Raw genomic sequence first — 24,311 nt, forward strand, 5'->3', positions numbered from 1 at the left:
CCTGGAACGTGGAAGTTTCAGAAAGCATTAGACTTGACCTTTCCTGACCTTCTTGGTTGATATCCTGACCCCTCCTTAAAAAAAACGTATCATCCCAACTAGACGGGATTCCGTCACACATGCACTCGACTTAACCTTCCTCCCATGTTAGTTGAATATGAAGTTGGTGCCTTGTACAGTTTCTTAAGGACTCTGCAAAATATTACGCATAACGGCAGTATGACACCTTGAAACAATCCATTCAGAATTTTTTTGCAAGCACAGTGCTTGATATACGTGCATGTAACTGCGCACCGATATTCGCCCTCAATATCCCCCCATTTTCACTAAATGTGACCCTGGTGGCACTTGTGGTTATGCCAGGGCTGCATGAAACATTTTAAGCCGCTCATAAAAATTTATTATATGCTTATAGGAGCTCCTAAATACGTAATTTACTGTACAGGCTGTAATTAATCCGAAAACGTTGAATTTCTCCTATGCACAACCGACAACGTGCGCCTTATTTTCCTCAAATGAGATTTCTGTGTAACATGGAGTTCTCTCGAGACACTCAGAAACATAGCGTAAAATAATTATATAACGCTTTGGAACACTTGCTCAGAATTGTTTTACACATGCTGTATTCAATTCACATGCATTTAACTTCCTGCATACATTTGCCATTTGCCTGTTTTCGTTAAATGTGATCTTGGTGGAAGTGAAATACGCTGGTAGCGCTCCAGATGACTTGCATGCGTAATTAATTACGTGTTTATTCAACGCTAGTGATGTGCGAACGAAGCTTGTGTTTGAAAATGCAAAGCGACGGTGCTGAAGTATCTGATCAGGAACTGTTCAGGAAATCTGAAACATATCATATTTTTTTCGTTCTGGTATTTTCAACAATGTAGAGGTCGATCTTATTGAATGCGGTTTATCTTGCTGCATTACTTTATTGTCGGGCAGTAAGCAATAGTCGTATAGCATATTATGAACCTTGGTGAACACACAATACATAATACATGCCTTGATTGGCTGAATGCTTAAAATGTAAGCAGGCATACTTATCAGAACCTTGCCTGCGCAGAAAAAGAATTGCAGGTAGGGCAGTGTTTTGTGCAACTTTTATTGAACTAGTCTTGAGCTGTAGGAGAGGCCATAGACTGCAACGGGATATGTGAGGTGGGAATTAATAAAGGAGTGGTAGAACGTTAAAGAGTGCGTAGAAGAAATACATGTCTTCCTTTGCATGAAATTGACATCTTCTTGTACATATTAAAGGTTATTTAATGCACGTGTGTGTGCAATGAAAACTGACTGTCTAGATAAGCACCAAGAAATTTCGTGTCATTCACTCTCTGCAATAATGAGCCATTAATTTTGTGTTTGTGTTCGCCAAGCTTTTGCTGCAATTCTTGTACTATAAGCGGTCATTTGTTATCTTTTTCTTTTTTTTTTCGCTGAACACGTGTCCTGTGACGAACGTGCGGGACGTACGTTGTTGCCCGGTAATGTATACCTTTTAGGAGTTAGCCCTGCTTGTACGTTCTGTTTCTTCTCTGTGTCCTTGTGCTGATCGTAATTACACTGAACGCTTTCGCGATGATCAACAAGTCTAAAATCCCAACCTTCATCAGCTGCATATCGCGTTTGAGGTAGTTCTTAATTCCTAACGCAAGCACATAACCTTGCTTTCTTTTTGTTTATTTCGCCTGACATTGATCGAAAAGCGAAGAAAAGTCCGCGAGGTCAACCAGGCACGCGCCCGGTTTACTACCCTTTAAGCAGTGAGTTAGAGGATAAAAAGAAAGAAAGAAAGAAAGAACGAGAGAGAGAGAAAGAATCGAGAACACTGAGGCTGTCACTTCTTCTGGAGATGCACATTGAAACTAGAGTCACTAACTGAGGTCTTTCAGGAACTGCAGTGATGCACGTCTGACGCTTTCTGCGCGTGTGAGGCACGTGAACCCGGTCCAAGTGCTTCTTTCGCTGATGAATCATCTTGAATCCAGGTGATCTAACGTGGTGTGCAGTAGAAGGTTGCGTTGATCGTCATATGCGGGTACATATGCAGAGATGTTCGATGGACTCTACGCCGACAGCAACACCGTGCAAGCAACCGGGCATGCACGAAACCAACGCACTCAGGATTCCCTGTTATTGATCATCTGGACTTAGCCAATTGAGTTCTGTCGGTGAAACTCCGTTCTGTAGAAGGAAACAGAAAGAGAGAAGTGAATATGTCATGTGTTCCAAACATGTATTCAATCAATTTAGTGGAATTTCTGGGACACGCTATAACGAGCGGAGAACTAGACAGGCGTACGGTGTCAAAGACAGAACTCGATTCAGTATTCAAGGAATATTTATGCAGAAGTACAACTTGGAACCGCGCTTATTGACAGCAGTTAAACAGTTATCACATTAGTCAATCTTGCTCCGAAGTGTTGTTCGATTCCAAAGCGAAGAAAAGTACGGTTGTCGAAGTGGAATGCAGACAAGGCGTTTTTATTCACATTAGTCCCACGTGTATGTGGCCGGTTAAGCGTGAAAAATATTTTTGACGAGTGCTTCTCCAGTGTCCCCATACTTGTTTGATTTACTAGACGCCATCTTTATGTTCTTTTAACATTTATCTTTCATTCTGTAGCTATAAATGTATTGTCGTCTCTTCGTGTTACCTTGTCATTGACAGCATTGAATACTGGGAGCTTGCAAAATATTTACTAGAGCTCAAAGAGCGCGAAACATAATATGAAACAAATGGGTCTGCTTTCTATTTCGAAGAATACAAAAAAAAAACGTTAATGCAAGAACTTCGAAATTCATAACTTGCCTAAAACAAATGTTAAAATGAAACAGCATTAGCATTGAAACACAAGTAGACGGGCCTATCACGCGCACTTTGTGTCCTGTTTTTACTTTGATCACGTGAGTGCAGGATAGGATAGGATAGGAATAAACTTTATTTGTCCAACGGTTATGGCTGTTGGTGCCCGGGGCTAGGCTGCCAGGGTTCCATCGCCGGAGAAAAATCTTTCGAGATTCTCGGCAATGGCCCTGGCCCGCTGGACGGCCCATTCCAGGGCGTAATGGGGACCAAGATTGAAGTTTTTACGCATTTGTAACGTTTCTTTTTTTCCGAAAATAGGTACATTTTTCTTACCATGGAATATTTTTTACTGAAGAATAGCCTAGAATGATGACCGCACACTGTGCCCCTCTACCAACAATCGTGTCCTGTTTGCTTGCTCGCGTTAACTACTGCCATCGCATCAACAGTCATCCCGGTTCGAAGATTTAGCACGGTGCTCCTGCGGCGAATGTATCGCAGTCAAATGGGAGCACTGTGATTTTATTTGTCTCGACTTTTTTGTTCGCAATACGGATTCATCTGTGTGTCTTTTCTACATCTGCCGCGTCTTACGAGTGCTGAACACAAGACGCTAACTCGTAAAAGAATACACGCGAAGGCGTATGAGCTCATCAATTCTGTGACCCACCGTGACTCACCATCATTGGCTGTGACTCCTTGAGTACGTTGTCAGTGCTCTTCCTGACGTAGTTGCTCATGTACCGCCGGACGAATGGGCAGATATACTTGGGATCCACCTCTTCCTTCTCGTTGCGTTCTGGGAGTGAGTACACATTTCTGTGAATGTTGTCATCGCCCATTTGTTCATTTATCGAGACTGCGACATTCTAGCAGAATATCTTTGCACGGTGGCATATATAACACTTGTATGAACAGCCGTCTATGGGTAATAATTCGCTGCGAAAAGAAAAAAATGTTGCAGATCCTGCGCACAGGGGGAATAGGCTTGAACAAAGTTTACGACTAGGAGTATGCACTACGGCCGAGGAACTGATAGAGGCACGTCTGTCCAGCCAGCGAACAAGGTTGGCGGTCACGGAATCGGGCAGGTCCATTCCTCTCATGCCTGGGGCTCTCTGCCCCGCTCAGCCACCCGCCGCCTCACCTCAAGCTGTGCGATTACACCATGCCATCCGGAGCAACATCACCGTACCTCCCCCATACCTCGCAGCATGCACCCAGTGGACCACGCGCAATGAAGGGAGGCCCAGTCCTGGGCCATACACAGGCAATACGGTAGTCAACCCTGCACAGCTTACACGGATGCGGCTCCTTACCGCAGACGCGCAGCCACAACAGCCACCGTAGTCGTGAACAAAGACATCGGAGCAGCGTTTCATTCCCCTGAAACAATCCCCTCCAATAAATGAATACTTGTCACCGCAGTTTCACGACGGGACAAGAGAAGACACCAACACACGGGACAATTAAGCCATGTGTCGGTGTCTTGTCCTGTCCCGTCTTGAAACTGCGCTTACTATATTCATCTATTAGTATGAACCAACTAGCCCAGCAACCAATTTTGGTAATCCCCTGACTTTCTAATTACTTTCTTAACAAAACGTCGTTTTATGCATTGAATCGCAAACCTAACCGGTACGCCTAATGCATTTATCCCCAAAGTTCGGGAATTAATATCTCGAAACTGGTGTCATCCCGAGAATTAGTTTCAAGTGTATCCGCCTGGCGAACTCCACTGCTCGAATTTGTAAGTTGCAATATGGGCCATTAGGTAATTAGTTAAAATTTTAATTAGTCGATTATGCAGTTACATTTTTTGTGCTAGTAACGTCCGCCTCTTCGAGTATACCAGCTCATGAAGTATAATTGTGCTATATTCTACAGGCAACCTTTAAAAATTTTTGAAAACACCCGAGGCGTCCACATGCATATCCGTCGTGATACCGTGCAAACCAGCAGCAGCCGGCAGCCAGCAGCCTCGCCAAACTCGGAAGTTAGAAAAAAAAAAAGGACTACGACAATACTTTGCTTTAGAAGCCGTTAAAAATAACAACAGCCAGAGTTAATTCATTGACTAGTGGAGTTGAACGTACCAAATCATTATCGTGGCTATATATGAGATACGCTGAACAGCGGTGGGCTGAGGATTAGTTACGACCTGGATCTGAGTCTGCGTATACACGGGCGTTTTTTGCGTCCCGTCTCCATGGAAATGCGGTCGCTGCGGCCGGGCAATGAACCCGAGACCTAGTGCTCAACTGCAGAGCACCATAGAGCAACAACAACCCCGAAAACTCGTGTAATAGTCATAGGACGCGATTAAGCGATTCACCTCCGCTATAGCGATATACAGAAACCGATTTGTCGTGCACACCGACCCACCGTGATGGCTTTAATGGCTATGACGCCCTGCTACCGAGCGCGAGGTAACGGTTTCGATCACTGACCACGGCGGCAGTATTTCGATGGAGCTGGGATGCAATAATAATAATAATAATAATAATAATAATAATAATAATAATAATAATAATAATAATAATAATAATAATAATAATAATAATAATAATAATAATAATAATAATAATAATTAAAAGCTCCTTTATTTATATTATTAGACACGCTAAAGATTTCATGCTGTCAAAATTATCGAGAACAACGCAAAAAGTCACGACGCAGAGACGACGAACGCTCCGGGAGCTAACAGAGTACACTTTTGCCTCTGAACAAAAATGAGCAAGCGCATGCACCTGCGCGATGCCGTGTTCGTGAGTGCTCGCCAATATTTGCCGACGTGTGTATGCTGTCCAAAGAAAGAGATCAGAATAGGAGTGTGACAGTCGAATCGACCCACATTGCACGTAAAGCTGCTGAATGCATTCAGCATCAGTCATCAACATCATCATCAGCCTATATTTATGTCCACTGCATGACGAAGGCCTCTCCCTGCGATCTCCACGTACCTCTGTCTTGGGCTAGCTGATTCCAATTTCGACCTGCAAATTTCCCAATTTTATCTCCCCGTCTAGTTTTTTGCCGTCTTCGACTGCGCTTACCTTCTCTTGGTATCCATTCTGTAACTCTAATAGTCCACAGGTTATTCTGTCCTACGCATTACATGGTCTGCCAAGCTCCATTTTTTCCTCTTAATGTCAACTAGAATATCGGCGATCGCAGTTTGCTCTCTGATCCACACCGCTCTCTTCCTGTCTCTTAACGTTAGACCTAATATTTTTCGTTCCATCGCTCTTTGTGAGGTCTTTAACTTGTTCTCGAGCTTATTTGTTAACCTCCAAGTTTCCGCCCGATATGTTAGCACCGGTAGAATGCAATGATTGTACACTTTTCTTTTCAACGACAGTGGTAAGCTCCCAGTCAGGATTTGGTAATGCCTGCCGTACGCACTCCAACCTAATTTTATTCTTCTGTAAATTTCTTTCTCATGATCAGGGTCCCCTGTGATGCTGAGTACATTAGGTAGACTTAAATATCACTCTCGCAGAAGCAACTGGCATATCCAGGGTAGCTCGTTGTGGGGAGAGCATACGAAGTGCTGACCAGTGCTAGTGCTTGTGCATATGTATAGGATATTGCTTTCATATTGTGTGTGCATACAAGGCATCCCAGCAAACAGTAGCGCTAGCTATTCAACGAAAAACAAAATCGACTTAAAAAACACGGTGCAAGCTGTAATTGTGCAAGCCTATAGTATCCAGTCGTCAGACCTGTGACGACCGAACTCCGTGGGCCTCATAACTGTATCTTGCACCGTGTCTTTCAAGCGAAGCTTGTTTATAAGGCACATATTTCGGTAGTGTCCGTGTATGCAAAAAAAAAGTTAGTAGCCCTTCCCCTGTCGAGGAAATGAGGTAAGCGAAGCTTGTCGTGTGTTTATTCGGTGTTTCTTCGAACGAATTGCACTGACGAGTACCACGTTGTGCTCGAACCACAACCGGTCACACACACTGCAGTTGGCACCGAAGTTCCGGTTGAGAAACTCGCATTGAAACCTGGTCGTCGGACTGGGGAAGTTGGCGCTTGCGTTGCCGAGGCGGGCACCACCGTTGACCGGTTCTTGGAGGGCAAGACGACGCTGACGTTTGACCTCAACATCGCGCTCCCTCAACCCGGGGTCCGCGGCTCTTCGCTAACGTTTCGCCTGGTCTTCGGCAGCCCTCACGCTAGAATCGGCACGTCGACGACTAGCACTTTCCGAAATCCATCATTTTGGATGAATTTCCATGAAATTGCTTCAAAATTAAATCTGTCCGCTGCGTAAGACAATGAATGGCTCATACCCCATTCAGCAATGGTGGTGGTGGCGGAAAACATTTATAGAAGGCTATCAACAGGAGACAGTGGGGACTGGCCTTAAGGGCCAGCTCTTTACAAATTTTGGGAGGGGCCCCGGTCTGACTTCCGCCGCAGCTCAGGCCCTAGCCACGAGAGCTCTTTGGCTCTCTAAGGTAGAGCAGGACAGCGTCCCAGTTCTCTCGGGTGCGTAAGGGGAAAGAGGGATAGGCTCATACCTCCATAAACGCGGCCTCCCCATTACGACGACAAAACAGAAGTGAAATTCTACGCTGGAATGATTAGCGGCAACGAAGCCAGCTCTGGAAGCAGACGACGACGACGACCAATGCGGGAACAGGGGCACGTGCGCAAGAACGACGTGCCGACCACCTGTGCAGATCTGAGAGCAGCTGGTTTTTAAGCGAAGCTTTATAGGCTCGGCGGTGGTGGTATCACGCTGAAAAGTGGGCCGATACTGGTGATTATACAGAAAGGGTCGAAGCTCAATCGCACATACCCCTGTCATGTGGGCCGATCATGGTGATAGTGCAGAAAGGTCCAAGCTCAATCGCACATACCCCTGTCATGTGGGCCGATCCTGGTGATTGTGCAGAAAGGTTCCAAGCTCAATGGCGCATACTCCTGTTGGCTCGGGGACCTGTAACGCGCCCTTGAACTACCCTTAAAGGGAAATCGAGACATCCACCCAGTTGTAGCAATTGCTACAAAGGAAACCCATTCGGGTTCCTCGAAAGAAAAGCCTCGCAGTTGAAGAAAAATTCATCCTGGTCTGGGACTCGAACCCGGGACCACTGCCTTTCCGGGCAGCCGCTCTACCATCTGAGCTAACCAGACGGCTAGCCGATGGAAGGGCGAAGTCGAATTTATCAACAACTCGAAGCAAAAGCAAGTGTTTTGACGTAATAGTTCAGCGGAAGCCCGCTGCACTATTGGCACCGCAGCGGTGGCCTAGAGGTAGAGCATCCGCCTCGTCTGCGGGAGGCACCGAGTTCAAATCCCGGTGCCGCCAGGAACCCACCGGTATTTTCTAATGGGTAGAGATGTTCCCTGGCCTGGTGCTCGGCTCTCGAGGGGGTTCACATCTCGAAAGAGGGCCTAATAAAGATTTCAGGAGTGGTCTCTAGACGCCTCTTGTCCAACCATAGACGGCCTTGTTGAAGAGCATCCGCCACGGCTGTGGGAGGCAAGTGCTTCCACCGGGTACCTATATACCGATAAAATAGGTACTAGCGCGCTCCCGGCCTGGTGTTCGGCCATTACGGGACCTCAATGTTTGGAAAGGGTTGTTTGTCCTCAACCCGAAGGCGTCCCTACCTCAATAGGTGCTTGGGACGACACATGGGAAATGACCGCCATGGGAGCGGCCCAAACATCACTTTTTTTCTGTGCTCACGAGGGTTTCGACGGGAATTCAGGGCGCAGGCTCCTTTCCCAAGCGTATCACCTCTGAAAGAAGCCGAACGTCAGACCGGGGCACGCTTGCGCCCATTTGAACCAGTGGGTGCCTGGCGGCGTAGGGAATCGAACCCACAACCTTCCGCAGCCGAGGCCGCGAGCTGCGTGTTCCACTTGACGATCGCAGCCTAGGCAATGACCAGACGTTTGCCTAGTCAGTCAATGAGCGAAGTTAGTTCTTTCGACTGACCATCGCTAATTACCAAACAACCATTTTCTTTCGTCGTACGCCTGGACACCGACGTCGTATACATTAACCGTTGCTCAGACGTGGCGCTTTGACAGAGGCGACAAATACTCCACCACAACAAACAGATTACCACTACAAATAAAAATGTTGAAAAAACGTAGCGCTAATTTAATGAGTGGGAACAGTCGACCCATGAAAAGAAAAGATCTTCCCAGGGCATTTTCAAAGCGAAGTGTGATGGGAACGACGTATTGCTGCACATGGTGACAATGCTGAAAACCTGCCAGTATTTTGTGCGATGCGAGGGTGGTCCTGTCTCGTACTCACCGAAGACGAGGCTTACGAGCAGCGAAACCGCCATGTGCGTCGTGAAGCCGACGGTGACGATCCAGACGAAGGAGATGTGGTAGAACCGGAATATTCCACTGCGTGTGAGCAGACAGGAAAGGTGAGATGATGATGATGATGATGATGATGATGATGTATGTGGCTTTGTGTGCGCAAGTGCCGTGGCCAAAGAGCGATGGAAAGGTGAGAAGAAACGGACACAATCACAAAGAAAAAAGAAGACATACGAATACACGTTAACGACGTTCTTTGTATTTGTGTCCCTCGATTTTTATTAATTACGACCACCTAAACCCAAAAGACAGTGAAGTATAGGAAATCATCGAGGTAATTAGCTGCGGTTGAACTTGAAATTTTAGAAATATTACTTGTGGCTTTGACGCTTTTAACGCGCTTTAAAGCGGTCAGCTGTCGCAGAGAAACATAGACTGCAGCAGTTTCCAGCTTTTAAAAGTAAAGTGAAGACCTATATCAACATAGTCGACTCCAACACGAATTTTATTTATTTTTCCTTATATGTGCGACAAATTGGATTGAAATCATTGCCATCACCAAGGCTTACGCTCTAAAACGTCGGCGAAACTTGTGCTCGATGCAGCGAAAAACGTCAGAGAATTGGACGTCACCCCACTTGGAGTACACTTAATGACTTTAGAGGAGTGTAGTATATCCGAGCTGCTTGGAGAACGCGCCACTGCGAATGGGAAGACGTCCATTGTTCTGGTTCATGCCTATGTGCATATTATATATGCAAAATAGCAAAGAATTTAGGGCTACCATTTAAACGTTTTTAGTTTACATTTCAAGGTCGTTCTTTTTTATCCTTGTACATGTTCCCTCCGTTAACTTGTAAGCAAAAGACGGCTTCATATATGACAACGTGGTGCCAGTGCCGACGGCTCTGACTGAAAGAAAAACGTTCGGAGGACTTGTGTGACCTTGCCAAATGAGTTGTTGCTTCCTTCGTAGCGTAGCTGCTTCCTTCGAGCAGTAGCATTAACAGTTTAACCGGCCTGTAACTAAATTACGTCCTTTAAAACGTTGCCCGCGTATGACTCGTGACGCAGGCCCCACTTAGTGCAGATTTAAACTGGGAGTCACATTTAGATATCTCGGGACATATGAGTGTAACGTGTGTATAGTGCTTGTACCCAGCCGTAATTAACCCACACGCGTTAAAATTTGAGCGCGGATAAGACATACCGTGCGCCCATATACATCCAATTTGATGTCGATACCACTCTCAGTACACCGAGGATAACTAGCGAAGACTCCAGCCTTATAACACCCGAAAAAAAAAAGTATTGTCGCGTTGTAGTGTCGGTGATGAATACAGTAACAAAACTGTGAATCGGGAAACTAACTTTTTATTGGCCGAACCTGTGCATACAAGAGCGAGTTACGCTCGAATTACAACGATAGCGGCGAGCACAGTCGGCGATTGTCGAAGTCGGATCTGCGGGTCAACCGCGTCGGCTTTTATACGTGAGTCATCGAAGGTTCCAGAGTAATCGCTGGGGCCCGCGTGCCTTCCAGAAAGCACTACACAATTCGTGTCGAGCGTACGATCTGATTACTCAAACTTCGGCGAGAACATAAACAGATAGAATCAACGATAACATTCGAGTAAGTTGCAAATCATGCAGGCGCGTCTTGCGCTTAAGCGATAACATTAAGTTAGAGAGTGCAATACAGTCCCCAGTACTCGTAAAAGGATAGATTAGTACCCGTGTCAATATTCAGAGAAAGAGGATGGGGAGGAGGGGGCTCTTTAATCAATCCTGAGGAGGTTTGCCTGGCGGCGTGCCTAGCACGCTACTCCTAATGGGTATGATGAAATGTACGCGGAAGCATTAAACTTTCGTCACACATGGCCCCTCCCATGTTCCCCATTCCCACCAATCGGGAATGTGGTGTAAGTGCAGCGCTCCTAGGAAATTGAGCAACATTGCGAATAGCAGCCATATAACGTTTTTGAGAGCTTGCCTTTTTCTGGCTAGATAGATAGATAGATAGATAGATAGATAGATAGATAGATATGGTCCCCTCATCGCATAGATAGATAGATATATATAGATAGATAGATAGATAGATAGATAGATAGATAGATAGATAGATAGATATATGGTCCCCTCATCGCAACGAGCTCAATGCATCCACTGCCAGGCGCTTACCTCGGTATAGGTGGCGGGTCGTACGAGCCTGCCGTGATGGTCTGGTTGAAGTCAGCGCATCCGGCGGTGGACGTGGGCAAGTCGTCCGCCTCGCGCGGATTCACGATGGAGCCTAAGGAAAGCCACCAAGACGTGGCCAGTGCCGCCAGGATCCCCGTAATGGCGCCCTGCATAATGCTTGGGCTTATGTTCGGCGCGCCCCTGTGTGCAGCTTCTGTCCATAATTCCCAAGTGTGATTTGACAGCAGCTGCAACTGAACCATGCTACGAGATAGGGCGAGAAAAGTGAAGGAACGCTCGACCGAACACATGTCCAGTTTGCTACCCTATGCAAGTAAAGAGGCTTAAAGGATGAAAAGAAAGAAAGAAAGACGAGAAAATGCCTGTGGTGATGCTTCGTCCGAAAGTGCACATCGATACTGTTGTCGCTCACCAAAACCTGTCTACTTCAGGAGCTACGTCAATGCACGCATCGACTTTCTGGAATTGTGAGTCGTGTGCTGCAAACACCGTGTGCTTTTTTCCACGGTGAATGATTTTGAATGCACGTGATCTATTTGTTTTCCACATGGGATGAGTGACACAAATTCGCGCGGCAGTTGCGAGTGTGAGGAGTCCACCTTCTCTGCACCTGTCCCCGCTTTGACGACCAGCGACATTTGATCCACACCATTTTATGTGACTTCTGAAAGAACTCATATGGCTCTTTTGGTAGAGCGGTTTTTACTCCACAGTAATATACAGGCTTACCACTGTCGCTGAAAAGAAAAGTGTACAATCATTGCATTCTACCGGTGCTAACATATGGGGCAGAAACTTGGAGGTTAACAAAGAAGCTCGAGAACAAGTTAAGGACCGCACAAAGAGCGATGGAACGAAAAATGTTAGACGTAACGTTAAGAGACAGGAAGAGAGCGATGTGGATCAGAGAAAAAACGGGGATAGCCGATATTCTAGTTGACATTAAGCGCAAGAAATGGAGCTGGGCAGGCCATGTAATGCGTAGGATGGATAACCGGCGGACCATTAGGGTTACAGAATGGATACCAAGAGAAGGGAAGCGCAGTCGAGGTCGGCAGAAAACCAGATGGGATGATGATGTTAGGAAATTTGCAGGCGCAAGTTGGAATAGGCTATAGCGCAAGACAGGGGTAATTGGAGATCGCAGGAAAGGCCTTCGTCCTGTAGTGGACATAAAATATAGGCTGATGATGATGATGATGATGATGATGATGATGATGATGATGATGGATATACAGGTTGTTTCATTTTAGCTGCATCAAATTAAAAAAAAACTGCCTGTGGCAGATACCACAATTATAATCCTTGATCTAAACTACTCGATGAGGCGGCCATTACTTCCATGAGAAATCAAAACGCCCAATTGAGTAATTAGCATAATCACGCTAATTAACGTTTTAATTAATTATTTTACGGCTCATCTTTCAATCTACGAATTATAGCCGCTGAGTTTGCAAGGCCTATCCACTTGGAACGAATTCTCAGGACTGAACCAGTCTCGAGATATTAATTTTCAAGGTGTCCGACGAAACGCATGGGCGTTCTAGTTAACTTCTTGAGGAAAACGCTGTTTTATGCAATAAACACTCGAAACTTAATGCAAGAAAAAATAATTGTCACTCATCCAACTGTAGCACGAAGATACTAAAGCAAACCCATACGGGTTTCTCGAAAGGAGAGCTTCGGATTTGAAGAAAATTTTGTCTTGGTCTGGGAATCCTGGACCCGAGCAAACCTTTCTTCAACTGCGCAGCTTTCTTTCAAGTATGAACTTTCGTTCACCTTGCGGGCTTTCGCAGAACGTATTTGCCTCTTGAAAGTCATGTTGGAGATCCCCACTACATGCCCCTTGGGGGCCAGGATTAAGGTTTACCAGCCACCCTGATCTGAAAACATTAGCAGACTTTTCATCGAGCCAGGGAGAGAAGAAAATGAATTTAAATAACTTGCCGCGTATCTGCGTGCTTCGCTGCAAATGTCGTCGAAAGACGATAGTCTTCTGCCGGCCGTACTACATGAGTGCTGGTCTGATCCGCGGCCACCCGTGATGCTGTTCTCGTACCATTTCCGTCCTGGCATGAAGGTTTGTTTGAACAGATTTCATTTTACCGCATTATTTCATCAAGCGGCCATTTATGTTTTGCCCTGCCTCAGACAGCGCTTCCTTTATGTTGAATCGGCCGCATCTGGCTGGCATTCACAAAATTGAGGAGGCGCTGCGTGAGACATGGACGCCATCTGGCAATACATCGGGAAACATGAGCTTGTGCGGAGGGTTTCCTTCCTCCATGGCAGAGGGCGCTCGTCGGCGCGCAGTCGGGGAACGTCGTTCGTCGGCGCGCATAGCATGGCATTAGACAGTTTTAGCAGAGCGCCGCTTACGCTCCGCTCCGCTCAGATTTCACGCTCTGAGATACTGCATGGAACTGCATAGATTTCGCATTTGAAACGCCGAAAAGCGAGCGACGCGCTATCAACTCAGCTGCAAAACGACGAAGAGGCCAAGTGGACACGCTGCCACGCTCCGCTCAGTCGGCTTTGTAGCGGAGCGAGGGATGCGGTCTTCGTTCCGCTGCCGGTATGAGCGTTGTGCGCAAGCGCAATAGCGTTCCCGCTAAGCGATTGTGTGGCATTTGCTAGCATATGCTGGTCTGAGCGGAGCGGACAGCAAGCGCTCAGCTAAAACACTCTATTTTCAGCGCAGCTTAAGAAACTAGGATCTTTAGAGTTACGTATCTATGTATTTTCTATTAAAGGAACACACCTCCTAATACTTACCTAGTGATGTTGCGCCTCAGATATGCGTAATATTTACTTTGTGATCGATAACGTTCACAAGTATGAACAGCCGTACCAGTTTAAGTAGCGTGGGCGGTAAGCAAGTGGTCCAACTTTGGCCGGGTGGCTAAATCGGGTGACAGACAGACAAACAGACAGACAAACAGACAGACAGACAGACCAAATTTTCAGCGTTTAAGTTCCCCAAGAAAGACTATCGTCTTTAAAAGGATACGGTCGGCGTTCGGTAAAGCTCCTCTAGTCTGTCTGCTACTCTGCGTATATGGGAGAAGACGAGCAGAACACGAAGGTTGTGAGGAAAAACGATGAAGACAGGCAGGAAAATATACGTATCCTGACATTCGTGTCTGGAGGGTCCATTACCAGCCACTTCAATTACCAGGAGGTCCCATTACAGTTTTTGACCTCCTCCTGTATATTTTATTGTACTGTATTTTTTCTAATATTAATAAATCCTAATTGATTGATTCCTTCAATTCACTGCCAGTATAATGCAAAAGTGTGGGTGACCTTTCCATTACTGTTGGAGATCGTTCCCACATGCAGCGCGATGCCAGCGTAGAGCTGAGAGACATCCTAGGCTGTCGGGAACCACCACCCACAGGTTGTAAGCTACGAAAGCGCTTCTGTTTTTTTTTTTTTATTGCGATAGCGATTATATGGACACTCCAAAGCAGATTTCTGCCGTCGGCGTCGCCGTCGTCGTCGCTGTCGCCGTGAGGTTCCGTATGACGTCAATGGAGATGAAATCGTCGCCGCGCGCCGCCGAACGCTGTAAGTGCGAGTGAAAGGGCGCGAGGGACGCTCGCTTTCACGGGGAGTGAACCCACGGCGGAGAACGAACGCGCGTTTCGCGCCGTGCTCCCTTAAGGGCTGCAGAAGTAGGCGTCTCTTTTGTAGCGTTAGCTACACTGGCCTAGCCAAGCGCGTTTCGCGCGGCACATCAAGAGCCGTGCTGCGCATGCGCAAGGATCAGTGATGTCACACGGCTTGCGCACCGGAGCCACCGGAGCCGGCACCTCTCGCGCACTCCGCCGCCGCCGCGCGCGACTCACCGCCGCCGGTCTGCGCATTCCAGAGGAGTGACGTCGTAGCCGTGGTAGACGCACTGGCGCCGGCGCGCGCTCTGCAGTCGCCGTCTGACACTGCGCTGGAGCCGCTGCGCTTCTGACTGGCGTTTGCCAGTGTGGTATAGCCATGGAGAAGGAGAGCGCAAATGCTGCTCAACAGCGCAGAAGAACGGAGAAGCTTGGCTCATCGGATCCCGAAGTAGTTGCCTGGCAATTAGCGGTTGAGCGTAGGAGGAATAAACAGAAGAAGGCTATATACATGTGCCACATAATACGTATACCGCGTGTGTGTCATTGGATCAGCAGTAAGCATGACAATCAAGCTAATCCTTGACAATCTAGACAACCAGGAAAGCTAAGAATAATCAGCTGAACCTTTGCTAACGCTACGTATATCCTGGCATAGCCGAGCTAAGCCACTGCAACTTTTTTCTCCTTTACAATCACCATATATGTAGAGCAAACGCGCCTTCTTCCAACGCGCGAAAGGCGGTGGGGGGGGGGGGGGAGGGAAGGGAGGCGACGTTTAGCTGCGGCACCAAGTGCCTATTTATATCAGAGGTTTTCCACATAATAGGCCTTCGAGCCATCCTACAATAAATACATTTTCATCATCATCATCATATCAGAGGTTCCGGCAACAGTCACCAACGCCGCTGGCATTTTGTGCGAACGCGGGCAAAACGCCGACGGCGTCGACAACAGTTCTGCGTGTTGCCGGTGCTGCTGCATGTCCAAGTTTATACAGCTGATAAAGCTACTATCATTACTCCGTATAGCTCTCTACAAATTTGCTATCGCAATTGATGCTTCGCCTTTAAGGTGAAACTGCGACAACTTTCACGAACGGTTAAACAAGTCTCAGGTCTGCAGGGCCTTTGCGAATTGCTTTAGCGTTATTAAGGGTCGTTTGTGCGATTGATCTGTGTACCATAATTATCACCCTGCACCTGTAAAGTAGCACGCCAGGCGGATAACTCCAAATTCTTGTTAATCTCAGCATCTCTCCCTCTCTCTCTGGTTTATGGGTCTGCACTCGGTCCTTGGACTGAAAGCTGGGGCTTGTTGCTCACTCTGAAGCAGAAAAAAATAGAAAAAAAAGTATGCAGCCGATGCAATGTGGGGGAGCTGGTCTCGAACAGACATAAAGCGAGAGAGAAATAATTTATTAGAGGAAATGCAAAGAGGTCGGCCTGGACTAGTACACTTTGGCCTGCTACCTTGCGGAGGGGGAAAGAAGAGGGATCACAGCTGATAGTGTTATTGTGTCACGTGGTTATTGTATATACACATCCATTCGTCCCGGAGCAGACATAGAGGTTAACGCGAGTCCATGTGCACTTGTAATCGTTCTAGCTTCGGAAAGACGGCACCACGATAATGGGGCTACGAATGCCTCGCACTTCCACTCTCACCTTCTTTTTGCAGCATGGAAAAAAGATGCCCAGGACGAACATGGCCAGAAGGGGACCAGACAGGGCTCCCACCAGGGACGATGCAGCCTGTGACGATGAAAATGCCGTTGAAGAGCAGGTAAAGCTTTATGGCGCCTTGGCCACGGGCCTGTTCTGCTTTTTCTGCCTTTGAGCACTTCGTACCGTGAATTCTCGAGTCTAACTATCCATCTTTTTTCCTAGCTGCGGCGGTCAAAGTGTAGCAGGATGTTCATATTCGGGCAAGTAACACATCTGAGCAGTACTTCCCTTTTCCGGCTCTACAGTCCTAAGAATAGGGAAAGGTGTGCGCTCAATTAAATTGGAGGTGGGCTTATATCCCCGAACGTCTTCTAGCTTCGCGCCGTATCGCACACCCCCTCGCGGTGTGCGATACGCTGAGCCAGCCCGCATTTCAGAGCCTGGGAACCGGGAGGCTTAGTGGTGATATTAGGAGATATAAATAATGAAATAAATTCTGCGGTGCTACGTGTCAAAATGACGATATGATCATGAGGGACCCTGTAGCGGGGAACTTAGGATTAACTTTTACCACCTGGGGCTCTTTCGCTTGCACCAAATGCACAGTACACGCTCGTTTTTGCATTCCACCCTTATCGGAATACGGCCTCCGTGTCCGGTATCGAAACTGTGACCTCGAGCTCAGTAGCGCAGTTCGCTATCCAATGAGCTACTACGGCGGGTAAGAGAGAGATAATAATATATTTAAATAATGACTTGAGGCCAGCTTGCAGAAAGTACATAACAGTAATGGAACTAAGTGTGGCTAACCCCCATGTTCTCAAATAATCGTTTACTCGAAGCTCTTCCTCCACACCGTGATGATCATGATAATAATGATGGCGATGACATTTACTGGCATCCCCTTTGAATGGGGCGGGGACAACTACTTCCCTAGCCTGCTTGATTTATACAGGTTTTACTTCATATATCGCTATCTTGCATTTTGTCTATGTGATCTCGATCCTAACTTTCATATTTAAAACATCTATCACTATTCTGTACCATTGCCTACACTTAATTGCGATGACTTCAGTTCTATCAATCACTTCCCCGCTTATCGAGTTGGGCAGTAGGGGGACCCCTCAAGGCTCGGTCCTTTCGCCCCTGTTGTTCAACATGGCACTCCTGCACCTGCCCAAGGCGCTCGAAGCGATTGAAGGCTTGGGGCACGCGCTCTACGCCGACGACGTCTCGCTCTGGACGACGAAGGCTGGATCCCACGGATGGATGCAAGACACGCTGCAGATGGCGGCGGAATTGGTGGACAAATATGCCAAGGAATGCGGCCTAAGATGCTCGCCACAGAAGTCGGAACTGGTGGTAGTACGACAACGGGCGCTGAAACGACTCAAGGAAGATATTAAAGTGGTGCTAGACGGAGAAGACATTTTGCCGGGCCCCAGTGTCGAGATCCTGGGACTGGTGATACAAGCAAACAACAAGGCGGAAGCGTCTGTGAGAAAGCTAAAGCACACGACGGAGCAAGTACTGCACATGCTCCGCAGAGTGGCGAGGAGACGCAGAGGAATGAAAGAGAACGACACCCTGAGGCTCGTACAGGCCTTCGTGATTTCCCGAATTACGTACGTGGCACCGTATCTCCTGCTGAGCACGGTCGAAAGGAGCCAGATTGACGTGATGATCCGAAAAGCAATCAAGCAAGCCATCGGAGTCCCGATAAGTGCCTCCACGGACAAACTCATGAGGTTGGGCCTGCATAACACGGTAGACGAACTGATCGAGGGCCACCTCTCCAGCCAGAAGCATCGCCTAAGTCAAACGAAGGCCGGCAGAAGAGTCCTGAAGAAGATCGGCTGGGAGGAGACGAGACCGACGGAGCGAGGACAACTACCAGACGTCTGGCTAGAAGCAATCAAGGTAAAACCACTCCCCAAAAACATGAGCCCAGCACACCACAGCGGTAGACGGGAGGCCAGAGCAAAAGCTTACAACAGGCTGCTGGCTGGGCAGAAGGGGGTAATCTTCACAGACGCCTCCCAAGACAGAGGAAAAAAGCTGGGCGACCGTAACGGTGACAACCACAGAAAAGCTGCTAACTTGCGCGACGGTAAAAACAAACGATGTCGACGAAGCAGAAGAGCTGGCAATTGCCCTGGCCCTCACTACACAAGGCAGGACCAGAGTGGTCACAGACTCGCAACAAGCGTATAGGAGCTTCCAGTCGGGCTGGGTGTCCCGGTTGGTGCTTCGGGCGCTCAAAGGCAAGGAACCCCCGAAAGGGGAGGAGATAGAATTAATCTGGGTTCCGGCCCACTCCGCAGTGGAGGGCAATGAGTTTGCCCACCAGCAGGCCCGAGCGCTATCACACCGAGCCGCAGCCGCGGAGAGGGAAGAGGAGGACGCAAAGAGCCAACCACTGGTCACGTACAAAGACATAGTGGAATATTACAGAAACGGGAGACAGAGCTTCCCCGAGCCACACCTCACGTTAAAGAGGGAGCAGCAGACTATATATAGGCAGATCCAGACAGAGTCGTTTCCCCACCCCCGATTACTAAACCGCATGTACCCGAGCCAGTACGGGCAAGAATGCCCCGTGTGTCACGAGCCAGGTACACTGCAACACATGATTGCAGAATGTAAATTTAACCAACACCCACCACTCCTCACCAATCCTAACCCCAACATGATCTCCCTACCCATACAACCCCTTAGAGAGCGATGGAAGATCTTGCTGTCCAGCCCCGCCCTGGAAGACCAGCTTTGGCTCGTAACCAGGGGCCAGGCGGCGAGAGCAGCATATGGATTCCCGTGAAGTGGGAACCACTTCCATCCGGCGCATGAGCTGAAAAGCTCGTGAAATAAAGTTTTTCATTCATTCATGCATTCATTCCCTGCTTTACTTCCACCAAATAGTCTAATTGTCTCTTAGTTATCGCGACTGCTGAATTGAGCACAGTGCCGCCCCTCGACTGAAGACGACACTATAGTATACGCTTGTCAAGAATTGCCGCGGAGTGGCAATGTAGAGCAGTGACCACTTCTATCAAAGGCGGCGCTGCCGTCAAATTTATCGAATAGAGGTTTTAAGTGAAGGAACGTTCTAGAAGACGGGGGTAAGACTCTCACCTGAAGCTACATTGTGAGTTAACATTGAAGTCATAGACGCGGCGGCGTCCTTTCTTGCTTCTCTTTACGCGTATTTATTTACCTCGCAGAAGCCTTTCTTGTTTTGCGTTTGCATGCGCCAGCCAGGGAAAAAAAATAATGGGGATAAGAGGCGTGATTCACCTGCATAATAGATTCCATGGTACCAGCCAGAAAGGCGATGGATATGGAGAGAAGGCCATAGGCTGCGGCTGAAATGTCGAGGCTTCAGCTGCACTAAAACTGTTAATTCACAATTTAAGCGCCAAGAGATTTGCATTTAAGGCTCACCCATTGCCTTCGTGAGCCGGAGCGTGGCGCCTTCACTGATGTTGACCCTGGGCCGAACGAAGTCATCCCAGGTCACGGCTGCCAGGGCGTTGTAACCCGACGAAAGTGTGCTGGGAGGCAGATTTCGAAAAAAAAAGCACCGTATAATTCGAACTAGAACGTCGCACTAAAACGAAGTTATACTGAAAACGTACCTAAACAGGGCGATTCCTGAAAACGACGCAGGATTTGTAGTAGCCCTTTATGATTACTTTGACTCACTCAGGGAAACGATATGCTACCTGCCTCTCAAGTCCATTTCTAGTTTCTCTCCAGACCAGGCCAATAGGGCGAACTTCTGATTAGAATATGTATGACATTTGACGGTCTACGTCAAATCCACAGCCAAATTTTCTATTGCTGCTCACTGGACAGAGAGAAAGAAAGACTGAAAGTAGGGCGCTAGCGAGAATTCTCGAACTGCTCACAGTAAGGTCACCAGCTCGATACTGTCTGTACGGCAGAACAAAGACCCTCTTCAGCTGTTCCGCCCTGCATTGAGCGTGGTCACTGCATGCTTTCTTGCCTTCTTTGCTTCCATAAGGATCTGTTCTCTCGTGTGTTTAGCTCTCGCATAAGTACGGTAGTTAAAGGAATGATTTTTGCCCAGAATAATTCGAATCAGTGCGAACGCAAGTCGACGCGGATGCTTCGGACGCTCACCTGAGGGAGCCACTGAGCACCGCTGCCACGAGGAGTCCGCTGAGTCCGGGGTAGTCACGCAGCAGGTCTTGAACAGCGTACGGCATCAGCTGAAAGAGGCACGAAGGTCCGATGCAATGATCGTCTCCACTGTTTGTGAGCACACCTTTCATCCACACGTAAGAATCATAACTTCTAGCTCGAAGGTGCATAGATTAAATGAGAAAAGGTCACTCATCAAAACTCTGCCATCATTCCGATGACATGACGGAGATTTGACGGCTCCGATTCCCGAAAATGTTTTGAACGTGTGGGGATCTGCACCAGGTCACACAGGGAACCTTAGATTGCAATCAATCCTGGTCCGTCTCAGTCGTAATCGAAAGTGCCCGTGAGACACCGGTATCAGATCCTGTTGGGAGTATGACAAGTCGAACATCGCATGAGTGGTTTGCATGCACTTGATACCCACTTGAAGCAAGTAACATGGTATATACAACGCGGAGTCTGGCATGACGTGTGACATATCGGAAAGATGACTTTTCCGACTCTCGAGAGCTCTTTATAATGCGTTGGATGCAGTTGTTGGCGTGCCTGGTTCTGTGTCTGATCGCACGCGGTATATTGCTTGACGTATTCTGCTCTATGGCACCGTGTGAGCAGAATCATCATCATCATCCGCCTATATTTATGTCCACTGCAGGACGAAGGCCTCTCCCTGTGATCTCCAATTCTTCTTCCTGGGGCTTTACGTGCCAAAACCAGTTCTCATTATGAGGCACGCCGTAGGCGAGGGCTCCAGATTTGCGATCTCCAATTACCCCTGTCTTGCACTAGCCGATTCCAACTTGCGCCTGCAAATTTCTTAACTTGATCCCCCACCTAGTTTTCTGCCGTCCTCGACTGCGCTTCCCTTCTCTTGGTATCCATTCTGTAACTCTAATGGTCCACCGGTTATCCATCCTACGCATTGCATGGCCTGCCCAGCTCCATTTTTTTCGCATAATGTCGACTAGAATATCGGCTATCCCCGTTTGTTCTCAGATCCACACCGCTCTCTTCCTGTCTCTTAACGTTAGGCCTAACATTTTTCGTTCCACCGCTCTTTGTGCGGTCCTTAACTTGTTCTCGAGCTTATTTGTTAACCTCCAAGTTTCTGCCCCATATGTTAGCACTGGTAGAATGCAATGATTGTACACTTTTCTTTTCAACGACAGGGGTAAACTCCCAGTCAGGATTTGGCAATGCCTGCCGTATGCACTCCAACCCAATTTTATTATTCTGTAAATTTCCTTCTCATCATCAGGGTCCCCTGTGAGTAATTGACCTAGATAAACGTACTCCTTTACAGACTCCTAGAGGCTGACTGGCGATCCTCAATTCTTGTTCCCTTGCCATGCTATTGAACATTATGTTTGTATTCTGCATATTAATGTTCAACTGCACTCTAACATGCTCGGTTAAGGTCCTCAATCATTTGCTGTAATTGGTCCCCATTGTTGCTGATAGGACAATGTCATCTGCAAACCTAAGGTTGCTCAGATATTCGCCGTTGATCCCCACTCCTAAGCCTTCCCAGTCTAAGAGCTTCAATACTTCTGTGCATGAAGTGAATAGCATTGGAGAGATTGTGTCTCCTTGGCTGACCCCTTTCTTGATAGGTATATTTCTACTTTTCTTGTGGAGAACCAAGGTTGCGGTGCGATCCTTCTAGATATTTGCTTGGGATAGCACTGATGATGGTGACCATGTTGGTAAAGAGTCGAATGAAACTGCGAAAGCTTTTAAAGCGAATAGCTTTGCTTGCCTCTATAGCCCGTTTTCATGGTTGGTCGGTGGTCTGACTCGTCAAGGAAAGTTTTCCCTCGCTCCTTACTTCCTTCCTTCCTTCCTTCCTTCCTTCCTTCCTTCCTTCCTTCGCTCATTCGTTCGTTCGTTCGTTCGTTCGTTCGTTCGTTCGTTCGTTCGTTCGTTCGTTCGTTCGTTCGTTCGTTCGTTCGTTCGGGATATTCTCTTACACTGACAATCATTGTCGATGGTTACTGCACAATTTTTATTGCAAACTGGCGCTGCTCTTCCTTAGTGTATGGACGTAAAGCCGTGGACAGCGGCGTAGCACTCCGCTTGTCAATCTGTGTTTGATCCAATCAATTCAAGAGTTATTGCTGGTGAGAAATATTAGTGTAAACAAAAATACAACTCACACGGGTAGAAAAGACAAAGACAAGCGATACTCTTTAATTAATTATTGAAGAGTAGCGCGTTACGGTTTAATACAAGGCCACCAGATATCGCCACCCATCCAGGTACCTCCGTATATGTTGTGGTATTCCGCTAATACGCAAAAGACAGTGTGAATACGTGTACAGTTCCGACAGCAAACACGTCCACGGTCATCCTTGCTTCGACACTCAAGCACCGAAGCTGGCCCTTCCAAGGACGTAGAACAGTAACTGCTGACCGATTCAGTTGAAATGAGCAGTTATTGATTTGCGACCAACAACACTGAATTTCTTTTTTAAAGAACAGAACATAGTGGTCAGCTATGCGAACCATTCCGTGGAACCTCATGGTGAGCTGACCACTTTATTTTGTCAAATAAACGCACACCATCAAAGGTATGTAGTAAATGTTATGTACCTACTGCACTGTGGGAATCAATGTTAGTTGAAGCATTTTGTGTGTAGTTCGCTATCTAGCCTCGTTTAGGCTTCCGCAAACAGCACAACATGCCCGTGCGAGGCAATCTTGTCGGTGACGCGACCGTGTGTGTGATGACAACAAGACGATGACATGGCGATGGCGGCAACGACGTTTCCGGCATATATATATATATATATATATATATATAGTAGGTGCCTAACTTATTTTGTCTCATGTCGTCGAAAGTAGAAGTCATGAGATTTGTCCGTGCCCCTTGCTATCTCTCTTCTGTCCCCCCTATCTGATGTGAGCGGGGGAGCAAGACAGAAGTTTGCGCTGGTCTGCTGACGTCGAAGACTTCACCCTTGTAAATTCACCACTGGTCTGTTTTTCTGATTAGGAGCGTGGTTTCTCAGGAGTGGGCCAAAGTGAAAGGTCACGGGAGAACACAAGCACATACTTGCACACACACGCGTGGACACACATTTCTTGAGATGACTCTCGATCTTGCGATATCAACTAGAGAAATGCCCCTGGCCTGGCCATGCGAAGCTGACTCATGGGGCTGAGATCTCGTACCCATTTGGTTGGTGCCACAACATCATTCGAGCCTCCAATCTGCGAACTAAACAGTGACAACTGGGAAAACTTTCGTCAGCTGATTTCAGAGGCGCCATCACGTGATAGTCTGTTCAAGCTGGTGAGTGATTGCCTACAACAAGCGACGGTATGACGACTGCGGAACACAGATAAACCCAACCACGATCTTGGGCTTTTCAGGCTCCGCGCTTGTCGACGCTGCGCTTACAGGAGAGCACAAGGCTCTAGAAGAAACACCGACTGGACGCTGCATAGCCGCCTTGATGCAGCCATATGCCGGTATAATAAGCAACTTCGTCTCAAGAGCTCAGCAGCCCTATGTAGTTCGTTGCATTCTGCAAGTGG

The 24,311-nt window shown here is 47.5% G+C and overlaps 1 protein-coding gene, 1 long non-coding RNA gene and 1 pseudogene across 2 annotated transcripts in view; 1 reads left to right on the top strand and 2 right to left on the bottom strand.

The window, feature by feature from the left end:
• LOC125947796 (uncharacterized) overlaps nucleotides 1-16,687 on the top strand; it is a 290,580-nt gene extending 273,893 nt beyond the window's left edge. Inside the window, exon 4 of the long non-coding RNA XR_007468488.1 lies at nucleotides 16,615-16,687. This is a non-coding gene — a long non-coding RNA (uncharacterized LOC125947796). The remainder of the gene's footprint in view (nucleotides 1-16,614) is intronic.
• LOC119461523 (sodium-coupled monocarboxylate transporter 2-like) overlaps nucleotides 1-24,311 on the bottom strand; it is a 243,821-nt pseudogene that overhangs the window by 199,390 nt on the left and 20,120 nt on the right.
• Nucleotides 1,986-16,713, bottom strand: LOC125947794 (sodium-dependent multivitamin transporter-like). Its single transcript, XM_049673146.1, has 5 exons — nucleotides 16,602-16,713; nucleotides 11,297-11,463; nucleotides 9,102-9,199; nucleotides 3,496-3,614; nucleotides 1,986-2,190 (listed from the first exon to the last, which is right to left on the bottom strand). Exons 1-5 carry the CDS (start codon nucleotides 16,641-16,643, stop codon nucleotides 2,140-2,142), a joined length of 477 nt encoding a protein of 158 aa, XP_049529103.1. The 5' UTR covers nucleotides 16,644-16,713; the 3' UTR covers nucleotides 1,986-2,139.

Source organism: Dermacentor silvarum, chromosome 8 (genome assembly GCF_013339745.2).
Source record: "Dermacentor silvarum isolate Dsil-2018 chromosome 8, BIME_Dsil_1.4, whole genome shotgun sequence".
Classification (NCBI taxonomy): domain Eukaryota; kingdom Metazoa; phylum Arthropoda; class Arachnida; order Ixodida; family Ixodidae; genus Dermacentor; species Dermacentor silvarum.